The sequence below is a fragment of the Halyomorpha halys genome, unplaced genomic scaffold, assembly GCF_000696795.3.
Source record: "Halyomorpha halys isolate HHAL.00 unplaced genomic scaffold, Hhal_1.1 Scaffold185.1, whole genome shotgun sequence".
Lineage (NCBI taxonomy): Eukaryota > Metazoa > Arthropoda > Insecta > Hemiptera > Pentatomidae > Halyomorpha > Halyomorpha halys.
This window is the reverse complement of record NW_027106126.1, coordinates 1,933,259-1,956,777: the sequence shown is the minus strand read 5'-3', so window position 1 is coordinate 1,956,777 and position 23,519 is coordinate 1,933,259. Positions and strand designations below refer to the sequence as shown.

The 23,519-nt window shown below is 27.9% G+C and overlaps 3 protein-coding genes across 3 annotated transcripts; 2 read left to right on the top strand and 1 right to left on the bottom strand.

Moving 5' to 3' along the window:
- Positions 1-1,437: 1,437 nt before the first annotated feature.
- On the top strand, positions 1,438-3,379 carry LOC106679237 (uncharacterized). Its single transcript, XM_014418256.3, has 2 exons — positions 1,438-2,024; positions 3,029-3,379. The coding sequence occupies exons 1-2, from the start codon at positions 1,655-1,657 to the stop codon at positions 3,043-3,045; spliced, it is 387 nt and encodes a 128-aa protein (XP_014273742.1). The 5' UTR covers positions 1,438-1,654; the 3' UTR covers positions 3,046-3,379.
- A 3,193-nt stretch (positions 3,380-6,572) lies between these two features.
- LOC106679219 (uncharacterized) lies at positions 6,573-11,364 on the bottom strand. Its single transcript, XM_014418231.3, has 2 exons — positions 10,552-11,364; positions 6,573-6,701 (listed from the first exon to the last, which is right to left on the bottom strand). Exons 1-2 carry the CDS (start codon positions 10,913-10,915, stop codon positions 6,595-6,597), a joined length of 471 nt encoding a protein of 156 aa, XP_014273717.1. The 5' UTR covers positions 10,916-11,364; the 3' UTR covers positions 6,573-6,594.
- A 3,569-nt stretch (positions 11,365-14,933) lies between these two features.
- Positions 14,934-17,185, top strand: LOC106679220 (uncharacterized). Its single transcript, XM_014418232.2, has 2 exons — positions 14,934-15,448; positions 17,007-17,185. Exons 1-2 carry the CDS (start codon positions 15,010-15,012, stop codon positions 17,078-17,080), a joined length of 513 nt encoding a protein of 170 aa, XP_014273718.1. The 5' UTR covers positions 14,934-15,009; the 3' UTR covers positions 17,081-17,185.
- Positions 17,186-23,519: the final 6,334 nt, after the last annotated feature.

The window sequence follows — 23,519 nt, the reverse complement described above, 5'->3', positions numbered from 1 at the left end:
TTTTCATTTAATTTTGTATTAACTACTAGTATCAATTACATAATTTTTAATTTCTTCTGTGATTACGCTTTGTATGCGGATGGCAATAATATAAAAAAAAAACTATAAATAAATAAAATGCAAAGCTGGGAGTATTTCTCAATACTACTATAAATTTCAGTTCAAAATATCTGTTTCTGAAAATTAGGTTATAATAATCAGCAGAGCTGAATTATACTTTTTCTGTTATCAGATGTTTTTGTATTTAGAATTCCTATTGTCACGTTGTTAGATAGATGATGGTTTTTAATCGAGATAAAACATGTACGAGTATCCATTACATCTATCTTAAATGTTAAATAGAATCTAGCTAGTTTTTAATTCCGTATTCGTTATTGTGGTATATTTTGAATGAAATTATTTAACCAATCAGGTTAAAACTTGAAAATTATTTATTTTTAATTATTGGAGAAGTTTGTCGGGGGGTGCGGTCAGCAAAGAACAACATAAATAAACAAAACCATATTTATTTATTTTATGCCGACGTTTCGACCTGAGTTTCAGTCTGTATTTATAGTTGTTTTTTATCAGGGGTTATGGCGTAGAAGGTAGGCCTGCAACTGTCAGTTGTACTGTATACTATTCCTTTTCAATTTTATGTTTCTCTAAATGTTGGTGTTATCACTTTTGTTCTATAGCCCTAATGAAGACCTGAAACTCAGGTCGAAACGTCGGCATAAAATAAATAAATATGGTTTTGTTTATTTAGGTTGTTCTTTGCTGACCGCACCCCCCGACAAACTTCTCCAATCATTAATCTACGGTAAACTATCTACACCTCATTATTTATTTTTTAACAACTTTTCGAAAGAAATAACATTAGAAAAAGATGATCTGGATCTGTAAATATATTTATTGTCTAATCATTAATAAAATTAATATCAGAGTATTATTGTGGAAAATCCCACTACTCATTTCACTAGTGTTACTTTCAGTCATTCCCATCTTGTTAGGATAAAAAAGTTTAATCATGGATGATCAATAACGTTCCAAACTCAATTGTAAAGGAAAAAAAAAATCATAGATGAGACACTTGCCTAGGTTTTTTTTTTCCTATCCCTCTAAAACAGAAAAGAAACAGTGAATTATTGAGTGCTTTACTGTGAAAAAAAAGAAGGCATAAATCGTGTTGGGTGTTACCTTTTACTACCTTTGGTATTTTAAGGTTACCTGTAATGTTTATTTGTTACTTATGAAATATTCATTCTAAATGGTACTATTTTAAAATCCGGGGGTGAGGGGCCTCCTCGTACAGGCTGTGAGTCTGAGACTCTTGGGATGGGATATTTCCTAAAATAGTTGGGACTTACTTCTTTACTTACTTTACATATTTAGAATTAACATATCAGTAATATTTTAGCAAGATTCGCAATATTGCACCACATGTTGCAAAGAAAAATATTTGTGACGAAAGCTCTAGTGTTACGAAACATCAAGGTCAACATATTGCGTTGCAGCCAACCGCGCGGTCGGCAACTGAGCATTGCGCCGGCGCGGTGGGCAACGACCGCAGCTACTAACCGCAGCCACCAGCCGCTGCGTTCACAGTTCTGGCAGTAGCGTATTCGAGGTAGGACCAGCTCTTCTGTAGCCTTGAATCTTTCTCCAGTAGACCATGCATATGCACAAGATGTTCAAGCGTATGGGTCATCCGCACAAGATGCCTTTCCCGATGATGTTCGGAATGATGCACGGACCACATGGAAGGAAGCACCACATGATGCATTTAATGAACAAAATGGGCCCCCTTATGATGCACAAAATGCGACATCATATGCATAAACCTCATGGACCTCACCATCATATGATGAAGAAGCATAAATTTGGTCATCACGGAATGCATCCACACAAGATGCCTGGAATGGGACGCCATATGATGCATAAGAGTCATGGGGCGTGGGCTGGATTTGAAATGGGCCATCACAAGATGGGTCCCCACAAAATGCACCATCGCATGAGAAAAGACCGATCTCCGTCTATGGGATGTAAGTTGACACCGAGAACATTAGTATTCTGAAATAGTAAAAGATTGAAATAAGATAACATTTATAATTAATAATTAATAATAAAAGCTTAATAAAGATAAGCTACTGGCTCAATGAAAAACAATATTTACTTTAACTTGTAAATTATTTCGTTAAAAGAAATTGAAATGTTATATTCTTCAAGTTTTGATGTTTTTCGTTTTCTCATATGATAATTCCAATTAAAATCGTTGATAGACCAATTAATATAAAAAAAAATCATTAAATACATGGCTATTTTAGTAATCATTTAAATTTCGAATTCCTCATGACAAACTTGAAATCAAGAACAAAACTATCGATTCTATCTCTCTCGAATTTCTGACATTTTTAAAATCTTGGGATATATGCTAGAAATTTAATTATTTTATGATATGAACAGATCAACAGAGTTTGAAAACTTGGATCGTTTTATATAAGGCATAAAATTAAATATTTCTCTCATAAATATTAATGTGCTCCCTCTCTCTCACACACAACCACCTCTGATCATGGACATAACTACACTGGCAGATAAACTCAAATTTAACCTTGAGGTTAGAACCCCTCCATTGTGGCTTGCTGTCATTCATTTTATTATCAAAGAACTCGAGAAAAGTTATAAACATATTATTTTAGTCATTTAAAAAAATTAATTTTTTTAGCAATTAGAGATCTAAAACGTCCTTCAAAGGTTTATAAAATCCCACCTTCGAATGTTTTTGGAATTAAATTTCTAATTCTCCTGAAAATAATAACTGAAGCTCATAATTTGTATCTAAAGAAAAGAAAATGTAAAAAAAGAAAACTGAAAGTAATGATGATCATAGATTTAATGATACATTTTCTATGAAGTAGTTCTAAAAAAAAATTTTTAATGGTGACCCTCATTCAGGTCAAATACAATTAATTTTTTTTTAATTTGCATTAGAAAATATCCTTGGTGCTATTTTTTTTAACCACTGTTTTTTGTTTTTTTTTTACAGGTAAAGCCTGCATGTAGAAGGAGATAAAAAAAAATGAGGAAGTGAATTTATCGGAGTGCAATGTCACCTATAAAAGCTGCAGAATCTCCAACATAACTGGTTATTGATGAGCTGGCTCTGGGGCAAGACATTCCAACTCAAAAAAGACGCTGATTGAAAATTTAAAAAAAAGAAAAATTAATTTAGATACTAAAATATTAAATGGTGTAATAATAAATTAATTGAACTTTTTTCTTAAAATTGTATTAATAATAAATTAATTTTAATTGTTACATTAAAAAAAAGAAGATATTTTTGCAAGGTTTTGTACGTGTATAATAAAGATGGAATAAATATGATTTTGTAAAATTATGTGTGGTTTATAAATTTCCTCTCTTACCCCCAACCAGCAACATGAGACCCCCAACCAAATCATGAGAGCTTATATTATAGACATCTGTATGTCACATGGTTTCAGAGATACAGATTTCCCACAATATATTCACTAACTACTGATTTTTCAGTATATATTTTATGAAATGGTATATTTTTAAAAAACTGCATCTCAGGAATTATTTAACATAAACAGCTCTACTAGGACTTATATTTTAGCAAATGTACTCTACTTTAAATGATGCTCTATTATTGTAGGTAGTTTCAAAGATATGGAGCTCGGAATGAAAAATAATTTTCTTTAAACAATTTGAAACAGCCACCATTTTGTATTCCTCCTAACTATGCTTATTAATTCTGAATAGTAATTATAGGTAGTATTCATTAAAATAAACAAAAAAAAAATTAGGTCGAATAAGAGACACTTTTTCTCCAGACTCTTGTTATGCAACCCAGAATATAGTCAAATTGTGATTCAAATAAAACAACAATTTAAACTGTGAGTCAAAATTAACAAATCGAATAATTAAAAGATAATACCAAATTTTTATTATTCTGTTTTTTACTCCTCCTAGAAACATAGAAAGACTGCAATATGATTCTGTCCAACTGAGCCTATCGTTGGAGGAAAGTATTCTTTGTCAGAATACTATGTATATCTAGATATTTGACACGAATGCCATTGTACTTTTTATATTCAGTGATCACGTGAAAAGGATCCTCCACAGAGTGCTGCATCTGCAGTGGCATCTGGAGCATTTATTGGTCTTTCTAACTCCAATCAATGTAAGTCCATGATTTGTACAACCATGGTTAATCCTCAGTCTTGTTAATACTGATATAATTTTCCTATTTAGCACTGTATTAACATTAGAGAACCATTGTTTTAGGCTAACAATGGGTTGTAGAATAAAGTGGTCCTTGCCATTTGATCCTGACTCCCAGGCATATCTGTCTTGTCATTTGCCAACTTGCTTTTGTTTGTTCCATCCAAATTAAAGGATCCTCCCTTCCTCAAAAAATGCTAGGATCTTTTTGTATTTAATTATGTACTTTACTTAGACAAAAAATACAATTTAATAAACGTTAAAAAAATAAAACTTGGCCATATCTGATTCAAACAAGTACAAAATAAGTTTTATTGAATCTAGTTCCATTATTTAAGATAATGAAAAATTTCTAGGTAAAATAAAAAATTATCCTGCTGGGTGCCAACAATGTTTATTTGAGTTATATTTACTAAAACGTTAAACTTTTTCACCAAGAAATAGACAATCATGGACTAAAAGGGAATATGTAAATACAGCATAGATATTCTATTTTTAATTAGCATTTGCTTTCTTTCCAAATCACAACTCTATAAAAATGTTAAATACTTATTTCCCATGTTGTTATTTTCTTTTATTGGATAATGAAAATACTCATGGTGCTTTTAAAATGCTCTGTAATATATTATCCATTTCTATTGGATTCTATTATTCATAAGCTCAAAAAAAAAGTAATAAATAAAAAACTTTATCCTTCCCAAATATATAACTTTTAAGCTAAACATTAATTATTACTGTATTCTGTTAACACCATATGTCTATGATAATACCTTTTTATCAGCAATGCAATACTAAGAACCTTTTAATCCATTTCTTCCCTGAGATGTGTTTATGCATCAATAATGCTAATTTTTCCTTTTTTTTTTTTGTTTGTTTCCGAAGGATAATAATTTATCAAACCTATGATGACATTTTTTTTTGCAATTTATATGTTAATGTATGTATATGTGAACACAATACTAGGAATACTTGAACAAAAAACAAACCACAATCAATTAGGCTATCATATTTAAGTTAGGGTGCACAAGGATAAGAAGGAATTTTTAAACTTTTAAGTTAATAAACATCGAACTAAGTTCAAATGAAACGTATTAAAAAACTTAAAATATTGATCATAAACTCATTATTGAAAAAAGGTAACAGACATTAAATTTAACCTTACTGCAAAACTGAAAATTTACAAGTATGTCTCTTTATTTATTTATTTTTTAATTACTTTAAATTTCAAATTAGTGGAAATTATTTTAGATAGGAAGAAAACTGTTTTAAAATTTCAGTAGTATCATATTTAATAATGTCAGTAACATGATACTCCAATATATAATTAACTTGTTTAATGCTTGGATTATCAACTAAAGAATTTATAAGAAAGGTTAAAGATTGCCCAGTTTAGATAATAATTGGCACTTTCCTTTAAAATACTCTTTCCTCACACTTCCCATTCTCCATTGTTAATTTAATTCTAAATTCATCAATGAGATGCTTCCAATCTGACCTATCCCTAGCTTTCTTGAACACTGCACCTTTCCAACAATCCTTTCTTGCTTGAGCTTCTTAACCTTCAAATGTCTTTCCGCTAATCTTACCAGAATTGAAATTTTCTTTTTTTTCCATTTAATAGTCCATAAGTCAGATTTACAGAAAAAGAAGTGGAGTATGAAAGATATAATTAAATATAAGGAAGCAAAACTAATGCTTATTAGTTATTCATCTTTTATCTACTATTATATTAAACATTATCAATTGAGTGTATTACTTCTTAATATTTTCTTTTCCTTTAATTCTGTATCCCAAATTATTATTTCTTTTGTGATTTAATATTTAATGGCTACTTAATAAATATTTAAGCAGAGTTTACAATGACCAGATTATTCAATTCGATCAAATTTTTAATGTTATACTGGTATATAAAAGGGGTAACTAAACTATATTCATTCCTTTCCCATAATTATTCTCGGAAGATAATAACAAAAAAATGGAGATGATTTTCATATTCTTTCTCTCTATTTTGTAAATTCCTTAAAGTTTCTCACTAAACTACTTGGTCAATTTTGTATAAGTACTTTTAAAACCTAACTAATTAGAATGGTCATTACACATTTATTTATAACCAAGAATAAGGATTGAAGAAAGAAGAATTTATAAAAAAATTACAAATATTTATTTTGAAGTATTTCAAACATTTGTTACACTAAAGTTATTAATTAATAAAAAATCACAATTATAGTACAATCACATAGAAGTTATTTCAATACATCACTTTTTCTATAAATACAAATTTTATACAACATTGCTTAACATATGAAACAAAAAAATAAAATTAAAAAAAATAAATAAATAAAAAATAGTATAAATAAATTCTTTAATTTAATATATATTTGAATGAAGACTTTGTTTTTCAAAAAAATATTCGGGATTAGGATATCTTTGTTGTTCATTTTTGCCTCCAGGTGAGAACTTTCTCCAGCAAAAACCTGAAAAATATAATTCGATTAGTTTTGAATATATAATTTAATATATATTAAACAAAAATAAATTGTTTTATAATATAAGTATAAATGAATTACATTTTTATTTAGATACCTAATTCATTTAAACTATCGGAGGGCTTAAAGAAAAATGTTGTTGCTTCATCCTGAGGGAAATTGAACTTACATATAATATATTATATGGTAAAAAAATAAAAATTTCCTTTCATACAAGAAATCTATTGCTCCAATGATTACTTCTCATGTTATTCAGTAGAAGGCACCAGTATTTCTCATTGTTTAATTTAATTATTTTTGTGAGTCAAAAAAAATTAAAACTCATTCAATCATGGAAACATGATTAAAAAAAAAAAAGGTGTTATGCTAATAAAAGTGTTTTAATTTGAATTCATCAGTAATATGCTTAAGATCATCACTTTATATCTCCTTCCATCCTAATCAGCTTTTTAGAATTGTTATGAAGTAAACTGTGCTGTGATATTGAATGTTTTGGGGAAGAATGTATGTAAGTTGTTATGAAGAACAATTGAGTTATTTGCAATTACACTGAAACTTCACACACCCCGAGAGAAGATGATCTTGTCAGTTAAATGAAGATATCTAGTCATAAGAAGGTGTTACTATAAAAAATACACAATAATAGAATTATGTTCAAATGGACACTTAAAGTTCCAAACAAAATTATTAGTGGATTTTCTGAGAAAATTAAGGGAAGATACAGAATAAAACAATTTAAAAACAAACTATAAAGCTTACTTTTTAAGTACTTTAATACAAAATGTTATGAAATTAAAATATATTGCATATTTTCTCAGTAATTTGACACAAGAATGAATTAGTAAATAAATAACTATATACTTATGTACATAAAATATGTAATACATACTTTTTATTTAATAATTTTTTGTTATTCTAATATATTAGGTAAATAACAGTATTATGTAGACATAATTTTTCCCAAAATAAATTACCTAACAATTTATTTCTAGAATTGTGATTTTGTACAAACATATTTTATGATATTTTCCCGTTATAGTGGAGTGAAAAGTACTGATGGAGAATATTATACTGAAAACTTCACCTGCTATGACATACAACAATTTTTTGGGGGGTATGTATGCATACTCTTTCACTTAAAGTTTTTAATAAATAAATTATTAGTTTTTTAAATTAGTCTTTTTAATTATATAGGAACAACTGTGAAAATTGATGAATTAAATTAATGATTCATTTGAAAAACTTGAATATTTAATTTTTACAATTTTCTTAAAACTTTTCAAAGGGAAGCTATTTTTTTCTTTTAATATTTTCAAACTTATTTTATTTATCATTTAATACTGTTCCATGGAAGTATGTATTGTGATATCTTTAAAATATACCTCATTTTACCAATGATAACAAACTTGTCTAGTTTGTGAATACTCGATCTACAAATTCATTTACTAATACTTATTAAAAGCTGAATGTAAATTAATTAATTAAAATCAATCAAATTTAAGATTATATCTGGGTAAAAATGTATTTGGTTGGTATCTATATTACTAAAAGTATATTAAAATTCTATTATGATTCATCATTTGCAGTTTACTTTTCTCATGCAGTTTGTATATCTATAAAAGGCAACAAATTATAAAACAGAGTAAGGCGATGTTTGTACATCATATGAAGAGTATTTAAATAAACTAAACGTATAATAAATACTTTTTAATTAGCTAACTTCAATTGTATTATGAGATTTACACAGAGAAGGGGTGTAAACAGTACCATGTTAAATTCCAAAAGGATCAATGGAATTTAAATGTGATAGTTCAAAAATTTAAAATATGATAACAAGCATTTTAGGATTTTATGATTAAGGTAAATTATAACTGAATGTTTACCTAATTTTAGTGAAATAGATATAAACCAAGCATAATTTAAAATTATATTTGTCACCAAGATATAATTTAAAACTGAATTTAGTTTAAGTTTAATTCTGTTTTTAATAATTATTAATTTATAAATGTTTAAAATATTTATTTTCCAACATGAAAACATTGACATAAAATTTTGTTACAAATTTTATTAATACATCTATTTTTTTTTTTTTTGGATTATATACGGTTCTTGGTTTATATTAAATTAATTCAAAAATTATTAATTTATTAAAATATTCGTTTTAATGCCTTAAATGTGTAAAGAACATTTTGTAATAAAGCTAAATTTGTACTGATACATTGTATCGAGTAAAATATTTAATGCTTATGGCATGTAAACTATTCAGTTATTCCAGAAACTCAAGAAAACTTTATATATTTACTAAACATAATTTAGGAAAAGAATATTTTATATTATTTAATATATTTTAATATATTTAAGAAAATTTTATATTAAAAACCTAATAATGGAAAATACATTTTGTAGAAAAAGATCAATTAATTTATTTAAAAAAGGAATTAGTTTGCTAACAGTTCTATTTATTCACATTAGAAACAAATTAATTTTTTGGCCAAAATCCTAATGCCATAATTTTAATAAGTTCTTAAGAAATTTTCTTTGGTCTGTACTACAGATAAAGTTTACAGTTTTCAGCTCTGTATCTATTTTGAGATATAAATAAACTGAAGGCTGGAATGCCCTACAGACTAAATATTTCTTACAGTAGAGCAGTTTTGTATAATCTTATTCACACAGCTGATATCACAGCAAAGAAAATTAAGATGCAACTAGATCATTCCAATTTTCCGTATATGGATAAATATCAAATTCGAATTACCTCATGATAATCAAGGAAAAGTTAAAAGTGTTAAAAAAGACCAGATTATTAACTTAGTTTTTCTCATAAGTGTTGAATGAAAAACGTATATATATAAAATTGCTATTGGAAGGACAATCAAAGAAATTGGGAATAAAAGGATTATTGTGGGTAGTGGAAATTTGAATGATTTCTGAAGAACCAGTTAGATAATTATTACTAATTTTGAAAATAACAAAATACATAAAGAGAATTTTTTTTTTATCAATTTCATAGTTTGTTATTACAAAACGTTATTAAATAAATAAATTTAATAGGACACCATGAGTGTTCATTTGGTTCTAATTATATGATATGAATGGAGTTCAGCGTCACTAAATGGTTAAAAAATCTGGGTATAATAATTAGCAATGTGAATTTCAAAATCCTAATTTTTGAGTGAGAAAAGTTTAGGCTGACCAAACCATAATCAAATGTTTGACAAATAATTTTTTTTGTCCATTGTGGAGCATTAATATATCTTTTTTTACATTAGAAAGTACTTATAGGTGATGTATATGTTATATTAATTGTCTTAAATATGAGGTTCACATTTAAATTAAGTCATTTACTTATTTTAAAAAAAAATTCAAAATCCAAAGTAGTCTTTAAATAAGAGATAAAAAACTTTGTTAGGCACTGGAAGAATTTTGGTAAGCCAATGGAAGTTATTTAAAATACAAATTATATTGTTAAAATGTTTTTTTTCCCTCATACTCAAGGAACTGACATGTTCCAGCCCAATACATTTTGAAAATCTGCTATTGCCTCAGAACTTTATATAAAATTGTTTATAAATTTTTGTATGCTATTAAAAAGTAAGACGTTTCACTTTGAAAATTGTTAATAGGAAAATAATAAATAAACTATTATTAACATCATTTATGACTGCTAATTTCTTTTCAATTTTTTTATGGAATAAATTATTTATTCTAAAGCTACTGTATCATAAAAATTAACGCCTTCATATTTATGCATAAATGCATTGATTGTAATGATAAATAACTAAATGTATAAATTCAAACATTATAAAAAACTTTCACCAAGAAAAAGTTTACATACCATGCCTGTGAGGGGCTGGAATGCCACTAACTAAGCCATCTGAATTCATTTTGGAGTGTTCTTCCTGCATCTTTTGAAACATTTCGGGAAACTTCTGAGGATTCATTTCATGATTGTCCATTTTATGTTTCCAATGCTTCCTACCATGGCACCCCCAATGAGACTTATGCTCCTTTTGGTGCCACTTTTCATCCATCATGGGCACCATGTGGAACCACATTTGGTGTGGATTAGGACCCATGTGGTGTCGCTTTTCGTATGGATTAGGACTCCCGTTGTGTGGATTCATATACATCACTCCATACGTTCCGTTGAACATCTCGGGTGAAGGCTTTCGACTATCTTCTTGCTTCTTGAAAAACATTGTACTCTCTAAAAATTGAAGCTGTGTTGTCCTATCTCGACCGTGTTGCTATGAGAACTGCCAACCGCAGCGGTGAGCGCCGTTTATATGCGATCGCGATGATGACCATGATGCAATATCTCTACTGGTTAAGCGTACTGTTAGGAAGGGCTACTGTACGGTGAACTATAATCCACTAATCACATAAAAGTGTTGTAATATTATGTTCTATACATTTTTTAAGCACTTTTTTTCAGATATAAAATAAATACGAAACTCACATCTCTATAATAAAAACGGGCTGTACATGCCTGTACCATCTCTCTCTCTCACGTATTGATCAGTGTACCTCAAAAACGACAATACCTATAAAGGTGAAATTATAAATGTTTTTTATCTCAACATATAAACGTTGGCAAAGAGCAAAAAATCCTGAATATAAGTCGTTCAAAAAAATCACTTCTTAAACCTAAAAGCAATAGTTTTTCAAATAAAACATCTGCTGGAAGATTATAGCCACGCATTTGATAGATAATGAAATTCCCTACTAACATAAACCGAAAAATATTATAAAAATCTGTTTATTGTTATTAGCAAAGATATGCTTCATTTAAAAGTGTATTAATGTTTTTAAAAGTATTGTTGGGCAGGTGCCCTTTGCATTCTGTTCTCTATTGTAAGAACAAACACTGAATAAAAACCCATCTTTTTTTCTATAATACATGTTGGTAAAATATGTTTTGTAAACATATGCTAAATTATGTTCATTTAGCATATGTATATGCTCAAATCTAGCAATAGCAAAGCATTGCTGAGTCAGCTGGTTCAGTTATGAAATCCGTTGTACGCGCATCACACATATTTCACTTACCACTCTACTTTGAGTTTAATTAAACATTTCTCGATTCGAATCAACAATTTCTAATTTTTCCAAATCGAAACGCTGATTAATTTTCTTTCACTAAGTTTACTAACACATATGCATGAGACTTTCTAAAAAATGAAATTATTTCTTATTCAAAGTTTTTAGTTTTCAAGTATTTACTATTCTGTATTATATATCGCTGTTTTTTTTTTTTACACAAAGCTGCTGGTTGATTAGTTACAATGGATTTATGAATGCCTTGATGAAATATTTTATCACGTAACATCTTTTTTGCATTGTTTATTCCGTGTTGTTGTTTTTTTTTTGTTTTGTTTTTAGTTAGTTTATATGTACTTGCATTATTAAAAACCATTCTTCGAATTTTGATTTAATTTATTATATTAAGTACGGATCTTCAGGAGAAAAAAAAAGATTATTTAATGCTTCACTGCAGTTCTTGTTCATTAGTATTATATAATAACTATCTCCAGATGTGACAGAGTTTGATATGAGGAATTATACTTGGATTGACCAAATAAAATACCCAGTTGAAATAAATATACTAGCACCATTCATCGATCAATTGACAACTTACTTCTGGTTTCTAACACTATCCACAGACGTGCCAGACTTGAAAACTTTTGGACAAGAACCGCTGCGGACATAAAATAGTACCGGCCTTTTAGGACAGAGTAAACTGGACACAGTGGAGATACTGATCTAGTAGGATACCCGCGACTAGTTTATAAAATTTAATTTATAAAAATTATATTTTATAAAATCTCATGTAAAAAAAAAAATAAGACTTTAGATCATTTCCGAAATAATAATTAGATTTTGCTACTATCAAATCTAAAGAACAAAACAATATATATAGTCTGACCGCACATGTAAAAACCCAGGTGCCAAGGAACAAATTATTTTCCCTGTCCGTCTGTAATCAAATTTGTATTCGAGCATGATCGATCTAAAAGTCTTATTCTGATGAAATTTTCAGGAATTGTGAATCTGCATATTGTCCTATATTAATTTTACCTGATTACCTCCTCTTTCATCGCTTTCGCATGTGTAAACCTATTTCTCGCCATGCCTGCATTTAGAAATCGGCTCGTACAATTTAGCTCAACTTAAGAGAGGTTAAGATTAGGTTAGTGTTTGATGGTCTAATATAAATTTCATCGAATTACATCCACTTCTTTCGCATCAAAAAACACATAACTTATATAATTGGTATTTTTTTTTTTTTTTGAACAATTCAATAAAATTTCATTGGTTAAAATTTAGTAGAAAAAGATTCACGAAATCATAAAAATTATTCGTAGAAAAATTAATACTTGATTAAAAATATTTAAATTTTAATAAAACGTCCGCAATAAAATTATTTAATATTTCAATCATATAACTTATTGGCGTCTTTAAAAATTAACAAACGTTTCTTCAAATGTAAAATAAATTTAACGGATCAAATTAGAATAAATCATCCAAATATCTCTTCTGGGCTAGTTTAGCTAGTTTAGTTAAGGAATCGCATAGGTAAAACATATATTTTTATTAATTTCATGTCGTTAATTATATCCCGAGCAGAAAAAATAAAAATATACAATTAAAATTCTTGCTACACATCTGCAATGTGGATCATAAAAAAAACATCCATGGAAAATCGAGATTAGAAAGAAAATTACAGAATGATGCAACAACCACCATGAACATAAATCATTTATGTGATATTCCTTATAGCTGTTTACATTGTACTTTATAAATAGCCCTTTTTTTTGTTTACCTCTTTATCTAAATTTTCGGTAGAGGAGTTTACATACCAAGTACTAAATTACAATTGGCTCAACATTGTTGCACTTATCTGATGAAATTTTGTAGAGAGCTCGCAAGCTATCCACTCAGTTACATCATTTACTTTTTAGTTTACATAATACAATTAATTTATATTTATGATTAGTTATTTAACAGTTATTTAATATATTAAAGAATAGTCGTTGAATTATATTGTACAGTTAATTTTGGTTGGAGACAATGACCTTTAACAATAATCATAGAGTAAAAACGGAACGAAAGATAGATTTATAAAATTCTAGCTAAACATAAGTTTCAATTAAACAGGAATAAATAGCGATTTGAACCACAGGAGTAATTGTCTGTGCCTTTTACTTCTTTGGCTCCCAAGAATTAATATAATCGGTCGTTCTTTGAGGAAGTAATAAGAGGTCGTTTTTATTTCTTTTAACTGTCTCTATTATGACTAATAAACTTCTTGAAAGTTTTCGATTCACGTTTAGAGGTATGAAGCGGTTGGCACCAATCTCTTGTAAAAGGCCAAATTTACAAAAAAAAGAAAAAAAAAAGATTATTCTTTATATTTATATATAGGGATACAAAAATTAATAAATTTTATGATGATAATCAGAGTCAGGATTTTTATAAACTAGCATATTTTGTTATATGTATTTTTCAATCAGCTGATCAAAAATATCCGTAACGAATTTGTGTACTCGTAGGTTCTTTTTCAATGTTTAAAGCAATCAGAAATCAACGAAACAAAGCAGTTGTATTGTTTATTAAAAAATATTATTAAAAAATATTTTAAACGTTAGGTTCCGTATAAACAAATTTTGAAATCTTGTAATTAATATTATGACAAAATATGTCACCGAATGATTCATTTACATTTTATATATTACGCTAATGCTAATAGTTATTATGATGTGGGACACTTTTATATACAAATAAAAGTGTCCCACATCATATTTATGAATATTAATTTAGAAATATATATATTAGCAACTTTACTGTATTTTTAGTATGTACAAAAATGTGGTTATTTCGATATTCATTGGTTTATTTTTTAATCCCTCCACAATTTCTTTTTTTATAGGTAAGAAATTATTGCATGCACATTAGTATGTTTTAATCGTCTTATGGCAACTTTAAATGCTTTTTGCTTTTTATTTTTTCTATTTCTTATTTAACTGTATTTTTTGTATTGCTTATTAAATGATTATGCTCTGCAGGTTTTCGCAGCATAAAAATCAAATTTTAGATGCAACAATTCTACATAATACATGAATCTTATTTACAATACAATGATTCATTTAAAACAATAAGTAAAAGTAAACGAGATATTGCGTCAACCGCGCGGTCGGCAGATAAAACCAGCACCCACCGCTGCGGTCGGCAGTTCTTACAGCTTCACGGTCGAGAGAGAACAACGACTCAAGAAATTTCTCTAGAGAGTACAATGCTGTTCAATAACTACGAAAATCAACCGAAGCCTTCACCCGAGATGTTTTCCGGAACATATGGTGTTTGGTACATGAATCCACACCACAGGGGTCCTAACCCGTTCGAAAAGCGGCACCACAAGGATCCTAATCCACATCAAATGGGGTTCTACATCGTTCCAATGATGGGTGAAAAGTGGCACCATAAGGATAATAAGCCGCATGGAGGTTGTCCTGGTAGGAACCATTGGAGACATGGATTAGGTCACCATGGACATGGAGTAGGTCACCATGGACATGGAGTAGGTCATCATGGACATGGAGTAGGTCACCATGGACATGGATTAGGTCACCACGAAATGAATCCTCAGAAGTTCCACGAAATGTTCTATAAAATGCAGAAACAGCAGTCTAAAGAGCAATCTGCCTGTGGTACTTCAGCCTCTCACAGACATGGTAAGTTTATAAATAACTTTTTCATCATAACAATTGATTTTAATAATTGAAATTAATGAGCAATGTTGAATGTATTCATAATTGTTAACAAATTTAAATGATTAAAGGAAATTTATTATATTTATAATATTAAACACTTTTTGAGACTGGTGGTTAATGATGTTTAAATAAATAATTTAATTTTTATCCATTTATGTCTCAACACAATTTATTTTTCTTACAAGTCCGACGTTTCGGCCAATCCGGCCATCCTCAGGGACAATCTTAATACAATTTTGGAATAAAATGATTTTAAAAACTCAACTTCATGTGCTGAGACTTAAATGGATAAAAATTAAATTATTTATTTAAACATCACTAACCAGTCTGAAGAAAGTGTTTAATATTATAAATAAAATAAGATATAACTGTATCCAGTATGAAGTGGTTCGAAACAGCTTTCAATAAGATAAAAGAAGAATTTTTATTGTTATTTTTAGAAATTAGCACTAATGTTATGTCAAAACTTTTATCATTAATTATTAAACTAATTAAAGCAGAAGGAAAATTTTTTTACATTAAAGAATAAATTGTTGTTTTGACCTGCATGAAGTTGAGTTTATAAAATCATTTAGTTCCAAAATTGTATTAAGATTGTCCCTGAGGATGGCTGGATTGGCCAAAACGTCGGACTAACGAAATAAATTGTGTTGAGACTTAAATGGATAAAAATTAAATTATTATTTAAAGAAATGTATTATTTTATGAGAAAAAATAAGGCAGAAATAATGTTGATAGTATTTCCTTGGCTGTTTTAACATTTTTCAAATTTCAAATAATGCAATTTATTAACAATTATTGAGCCTGAATTTAAAAGACACAATACAAATGTTTTAGTAGTTTTTGTTTTTTTTTGGATAAAGTTTACAATACTGATTGAGTTTAATCATCATCCCCAAGAGAAGTTATTTCACCCTAATTTTTTATAGACCAAAAGTTTTTTCTGAACAATGAGGAATCAATATTTGCAAATTTATTTTGGCGAATACAATGGAAACTTGTATGTAGTATGTCGTTCGTAAGAGCAGTACTTTTCATGATATTTGCCGATGTCAATTCACTGAATATAGAATTTTCGCCATTTGGGAAAAAATTACTTCTACTATAAAACTGTATCTCAGAAACTATTAATCGTAAAAGCTCTATTAGGGCTCATACTTTAGCAAATTTACTCTACTTTAACTGTTGTAATAGGTTTTAAAGATATGGAGCTCTGAATGATTTTTTTTTTTTAACGTCTTGAAACACCCGCCTTTTTTTTCCAACCCAATTATGGTTGATAATGGTTAATTGATGGCAGGGTCATGTAACTGGTAGCAACATAATTTTCATTAAAGTGATGAAAAATTATAATATTTAAAATTATAAAAATCCCATTCCTATATATATCATCATTGATAAATAAATGTTGCTCTGTTATTTATGATTTAAATATACAAATTTTTCACATTACATAAAAAAACATTAAATTTAGTAAATAATATATAATTTATTTAGAACTAATTAATTGTATTTTTAGGTTTTTGTATGAGGAGGTTCGCAGCTGAAAACAAGAAAGAACAGCAGCAAAATCCCATTCCTCCAGCAAAATAAACTTGAAATATTTAATTATAAATCATCATTCCTAGTAGAAATATAAGTATCTGGTACTACAATAAATGTATTCTGATAAAATAAAATAGATGTAAAAATTCTTTATTAAGATGTATATTTCATTAAAAATGTAGTTGATTTTTTTTTTTTGTACTGACAATAAACTAAGTTTTTTCCTTAGTAAAAAGGTTTCATGTATTGGCCAGAAACAAACGAGAACCCATAGACTACAATATTAATGTAAGTCCTTTGGCTTTAATGTATTTAAGATTTTTAATATTATTCTTTTGAAAATCAGAATGATTTTAAAAATATTTTTATAAGTATTAGCTAGCCAACCTTCATTTTAATAAATTAAATTAATGTTTCTCAATTATGCCCTCTGATTCCCTTGTTCATATCTTAACAAGGTGTAACAATGAAAAAGGTTTAGTAGATGCACAAAATAAGGACATGGCTATCATTAAAAAACAGGAAAATATTTTTTTTATTTATGACTGAAAACCAAAATATCAAGAGCTCAGCACCATTACGACTACAATGAATTTGGTTGTTTTCGAGCTATAAAGTCAATTGGGAATGGCTTTCTGATGATGACCTATAAACAAAAATGAATATAAGTAAATCTGTACCTAAGAGGTATAGGACAATATGTCACATATCCTTAGGTTATAGGAAAGCAGTTCAAACAGATGTTCTCCTCCAAATAAAATTAAGACTCAGATAAATAATGAAGCCTGCCTCACTTTCTTTTTTATTTTGTATCTATATTAAAATATGTCTAGAACCTGCAGTCAAATCTTGCATTGGATAAAAATAGGGTTGAGTTCTAAGCAAAAACAGATATAGAGCCTGAATAGGATTTACAAGGTTGAAAATGTTTTCAGATTTAAAATACCAGTTACGTTTTATTTACCCTTTATATGTGTTATTTTACCTAATACATGCATTATAGGAAAAAATAACTGATTTCATAAATTATAGCAACTTTTTATTTTGAAATCAACTTACTCTTCAAGGGTACTCGTAACTACAATTTTCTCACATTATATTTTCAATGAAAGCTTTATTTTAAGCTTTAATTTTCAAACCATTATACATCTATTGAAAAAAATATAGCAGTAAAAATGGTAGAAAATAAAAAGGTAACTAATTTAGATTGAGTATTCCCTTAGTACTCTCTAAATATTTGTAGAACAATTTTACTTCAAATAAATATGGAATAAAACACTCATTAGAAATTCACTGAATCATTACTGAAAAAAAAATTAAAAATTATCAAAGTACTCTATTATTCATGTAGCTAATGGCTGTTTTTTTTTTTTTACAATAAATGCAATTTATAAAAAAAAAAAAAATTAACTTTTTTATTTACATTACAATTCATAAATTATCGAGTTTTCTGATCACAAAAGAATTCAAAGTTCATTTTAATTCTTTGAAATTATCCGATTTTTTTATTAGTTCCTTGTTTACAGCCTCCATCATTACAGACTGCTCTGTAGATTCTACAAATGATTTGACTTCCGAACCTAGTGAGAGCCAGTTTCTGAGTTTTAGGAAGTGTGTTGCATTTCACTCTGTTAGTCAGCAGGGGTCTGATAAATCATAAAAATACACCTTAGCGGTTCTGGATACATCTCTTCTCTTAGGGCATCTATTTTTTTTTTTTTTTTTTTGAATGGGAAAATGTTGAGTAACACGTACAAATATAAAAATATATACAATAAATGCTCAACCTTTCTTATACCCTGAGGTATTCTAAGCTGAGTTTGTGTACGTCCACTGTGTGTGGAGAGTCGTAGACACAAATATGCACTTTAGTTATATGTTAAGCGGGGAGAGTCCGCTTTGCTGATGTAGGGGATCTATGAAGTCTATCACAAGAGCTATTTGCAGCCAGAAATTTAGTTTCTATGATTATAAAGCCTTCAATATATCTATTTTTATGACAATATTTGGTATTATTTGTTTACTAGAAATTATAATTAATTATTTGAAAATAAAATATTTTCGCACATTGAAAAATAACATGTTTACAAATTACCAAAAATGAGGTAAGTAAAGTTTCAAAATTCTCAACATTTATTTATTTTGGAATGAAATTGATGGAAGTATAATTATAAATTCAAAGTTTCAAATTAATCATAATATTCTATTTTTGTAAGAAGATAGTTTTAGGATGAAATTATTAATGGAAACAGTAAACTTGTCTGATAGTAGGAATTGCTAAACCTAACATTTTATAATCACATCTTTTTATTATGTCATCTGCTAAAAAAAAAAATCTCAAAACTGGAATAATTCAACTTTTATTAAGACTATATGTCAAGAAAAAATTATAATGATTTTAATCATTTCCATAACTCTCAGTAAGATAAATGAAACTATGATTGTGTTAATTATATAAATTTATATTTATAGGTAGAAATTAAGATACTTATGTTTACTAGGGAATATATATTTGTATTTTTTGTTTATTACCACTTCCATTTTTTTCAACCATTTGTATTTAAGAAATGAAAAGTTTAGCTCGGAGCTACAACATTCAATATCCCAATTCTAAATTCAGAATAAGGAATATTAATGGTAGATATGGAAAGTCTTAAGAAAATAAAATGTTTAAATGTTATTGTGGGGGAAAAAAGTAATAATCATAGACTTTTTTGATGATATTATTTTTTAATGTAAAAATTTAATACAATAAAAACCTAAAAAAATTAACATTGGTTGTTCTTCTAAGCCACAGAATTTTATCTTGTTATAATATTTTATCTTAAAGAAATTGAATTTTTTCCAATTACTTCTTTCTCATATACATGATACTAAGATCATTTTGGTATAAACAAGAAATTTTAAATGCTCCTGAACTGTTTAATACTGATTAGTTTTAACAGTGTTTTTATGATTTTGGTTTATAATTATTTAGCCATTGTGATAAATTACTGGTACAATAATATAATAATAAATAATCATACACAGTAAGACAGTAAAGTTTAAGTTGAATGATGTGGTTTACTCTCCGAGTACTACCAATCTCATGAAAAATCTAAGTATTACAGTGATTCTTTTGGAAGCTCAATCCAGTTTTTCAGTTCCAACCCAGGAAGTTAAAACTTGGTACTTCAACATGATTTGGGTTCCTGATGAGGAATATCGCCATTAAGTTTTTATGCCCAAAGATAAATAATTATTGCATCTTATTTTTGTTCTTAAATTCTGAGTTCTTTGACCAAAATAATGCATTTAACGGTTCAACAGCAAAACTCAGATTCTCCACTTGAGCAATTTTTTAAATATTCATGAAAATCTTTAATTTCGATAAAACAATGTTTTTAAACTTATCATAAAAAATTTAGTATTGCTCAACATTACTTTAAAGAAAAAAGAAAAAAATTCGAAATTTAAAAACCTTTTTTAATAAAATTATAAGTTTTCTATTCACAGAAGTAGGAAATGTGAATCTTTTCTGTTAAACCATTGAAATCTCTTCAATCTAGAATCTAGAAACTAGAAAATAAAGAGGATATGTATGTATAAACAATAAATAAAAATAAAATAAATAAACACTGACAATTTACCAAACAGTTTTATTGTAAAAACAAAACAGGCAAAATGAAATAAAGGAAGTATTCAATCACATTACTTTTTAAATCTACTCACTTAACAAAATAAAATATCCATTTATTGAAAAAAATATTAACTTAAGTATAGTATACTATTGCACATATTCTTATTCCAGTGCTGATGTAATTTTGAAAAATTTTAGTTTGACATAATATTATCCAGATTTTTTTTTTTAACTGGTTATCACTGCAATCTTTACACAATGGACCCACTGAGCCCGGATCCAGGGCCCCAAAGTCCATATAGCACCCAAATTACAGTAAACAGTAAGTTTGAATAATAAAAAATGAACTACTATTGCTTCAAGATCAGTTTGGGAGTTAATCAATGATGTTAAAAACAAAATAAAAAAAAAAAGGCTTTGAAGAAATAATTCTGTTTTATGCAGATATTTGCTAAACAAAAATCAAGAAAGTACCTCTTGTAAATGTTTAAATTTTCTGTTTCTTTTTAAGTGAACATTCAGTATGTACCTAAAATAATAAAATTGTCAACAAAAGCTAGAACCTAAAAAGTTTCACTTCTAACACATCTGAGTTCCACACACATATTTATCTTTTATTGTTAATTACCTTCTTAATATTATGTAAAATATCAGTTTTAACAAATTAGTTAGTAGTTTATTTCAGACATTTTATTTTAATAAGCTAGAGTTGTTGAAAATATATTCTTTAATCTGGTTATTTGTAAAAAAAAAAATACTATGAAAATATTTTGTATACAACAAAGTTGTTTATAAATTTGCCATAAAGTATTTTTTAAATAAAGAAACAAAACCAAAAACAAATCATATATTTATGGAAAAGAACCTGTAATATTTTATTTTCTGAATAGCCCAGATATTTTCATAAAATTTATTGAACGTGAGTGCCTTCAATTTCTTTTTCAATTGTTATATAAAAAAATCAAAAATATGTGGGGTCCTAACAGGACTCTGAAGGAATCGGAGGGTTAATACATTCTCTCATAGATCGCAGCCTATGCATGACGCAAAAGGGAACAGTTTTTTATATAACCTATCCTTGAGACAAATTAGCACAAGTTAACACTATTTAAGCGTTTTCATTGTTCATGGAAGAGGTATTTTTAAAAATTATTTTTATACAGCTATCCTGTTAGTTGTTATGTATCTCCAACAATGCTCTTAACCTTTGCCGACTTTCAAATGGTTTCTAACTATTTTTAATAAACTTCATAGTACAATAAATCAAATCATCCAATCCTGCAATCACTTTATCCCTAACCATCCCTAATTACTTGCGGGTATTCGCTGAATACTCGCTGCCTAAGCTCCCTTCTAGGCGAGTAAGGTAATAAGCATTGCCTAGTAAACCATCATGGCTTGTCGATAGCCTGTATGGCAAGGGTTCAATGCTTATATTGAACAGCGGTGCTGCAGGATTAAGCGCATTGATTTGTATCATTGCTGCCTATCTTGAGTACCGCTACATTAATTAAACCAATGATTAAAGTTTAGTTCTTTCAAGGCTTTTCTATTCCGAGCCCAACGTATTTTAACTTTTTTTATTGCGGTAGCTTTGATATGAATATTTATTTAATTCATATATTTAAATGCCAATTTAATAATTTGAATTAATCAGAAGTATAATTAGAATACAAGACAATGTAAACTAATTTAAATAAATATGGAAAAAAATAATGGAGTACACTAACATTGAAAGTGAAACTGTACATCGTCAAAAAATGATGTTTCTGAAACAAATTTTTCTTTTATCTATCAGGCAATTTACAATTTTTTTTTATTGATTTATCCCCCAATTAAAAATAAAATAATCTAACAATTTTTGATATAGCATAGAGAATAACATTTTTTTTAATTCTCTAAAAACCAAAAAAAAAGTTAAATTCTTGTTTTTATCAGTTATTCCCAAAAATAAACTAAGGTTGAAAGAGACCCATCCCACTTTTTTTAAATTATATAATTGGGTTAAGTTTTCGGTATCTAATTTTCGGCAGATATTTTATTACGTTTCAGCAGTGTCTTCTGTACACTAACGGCCTACAGCCCTTATGACCTTCTAACTCCTATGATGGATAAATTAAAACTAATAAAATATGAATAACTAATTAGATAACGTAAAAAAAAAATAATAATAAAATAAGTGACATATCTCTGAATTTAGAAACTGATTTGGTTAAAAAAAATGTACTGAAGAAGTAATTCATTGTTTTTCTGGTAAATAATAAAGAAAAGTAATTCCTAGTAAATTATTGATTTTTTTTCTCAAACGTTGCTTAACTTTCAAATATTAGATAAACAAAGATTTCATTTGATATGCCGTTCAATTCTATTGATTACCCAAAGTAGTTTAGAAAATAATATAGTGGCCACATATCCTAAAGTGGCCGAGACTACTAATTTAAAGAAAATTCTGTTTCAGAGACCTATAAGTACAATTAAAGCATTATCAGCCATGGATCTGTGGCGAGACTAAAGCTGCTGTTACACGTTGGTATGAACATATTAACCAACTTTGCTTGGAATGTTCGAAAAGACGTTATCGGTGAACTCCTAGTTAAACACAACTCGATGCGTACTTTATGTATATATTATACATTGTACATTTATATATTTATATTAGAGCTTCTAACGCGCGTGCCAGAAACCGCCTCATGTCCGCAATAGTGAAAAATCAGTTGATATAAAGAATGCTGCACCTAAACAGCTCTAACGATTTTGAAAAAACCTTACCTAACATTTTTTTCTTAAAGCCCTTAAATTTTTTATTTAATTTGAAAGATGAAATAATTATATTTATTCATAAATCAAAAAGTATATATAAACAACCAA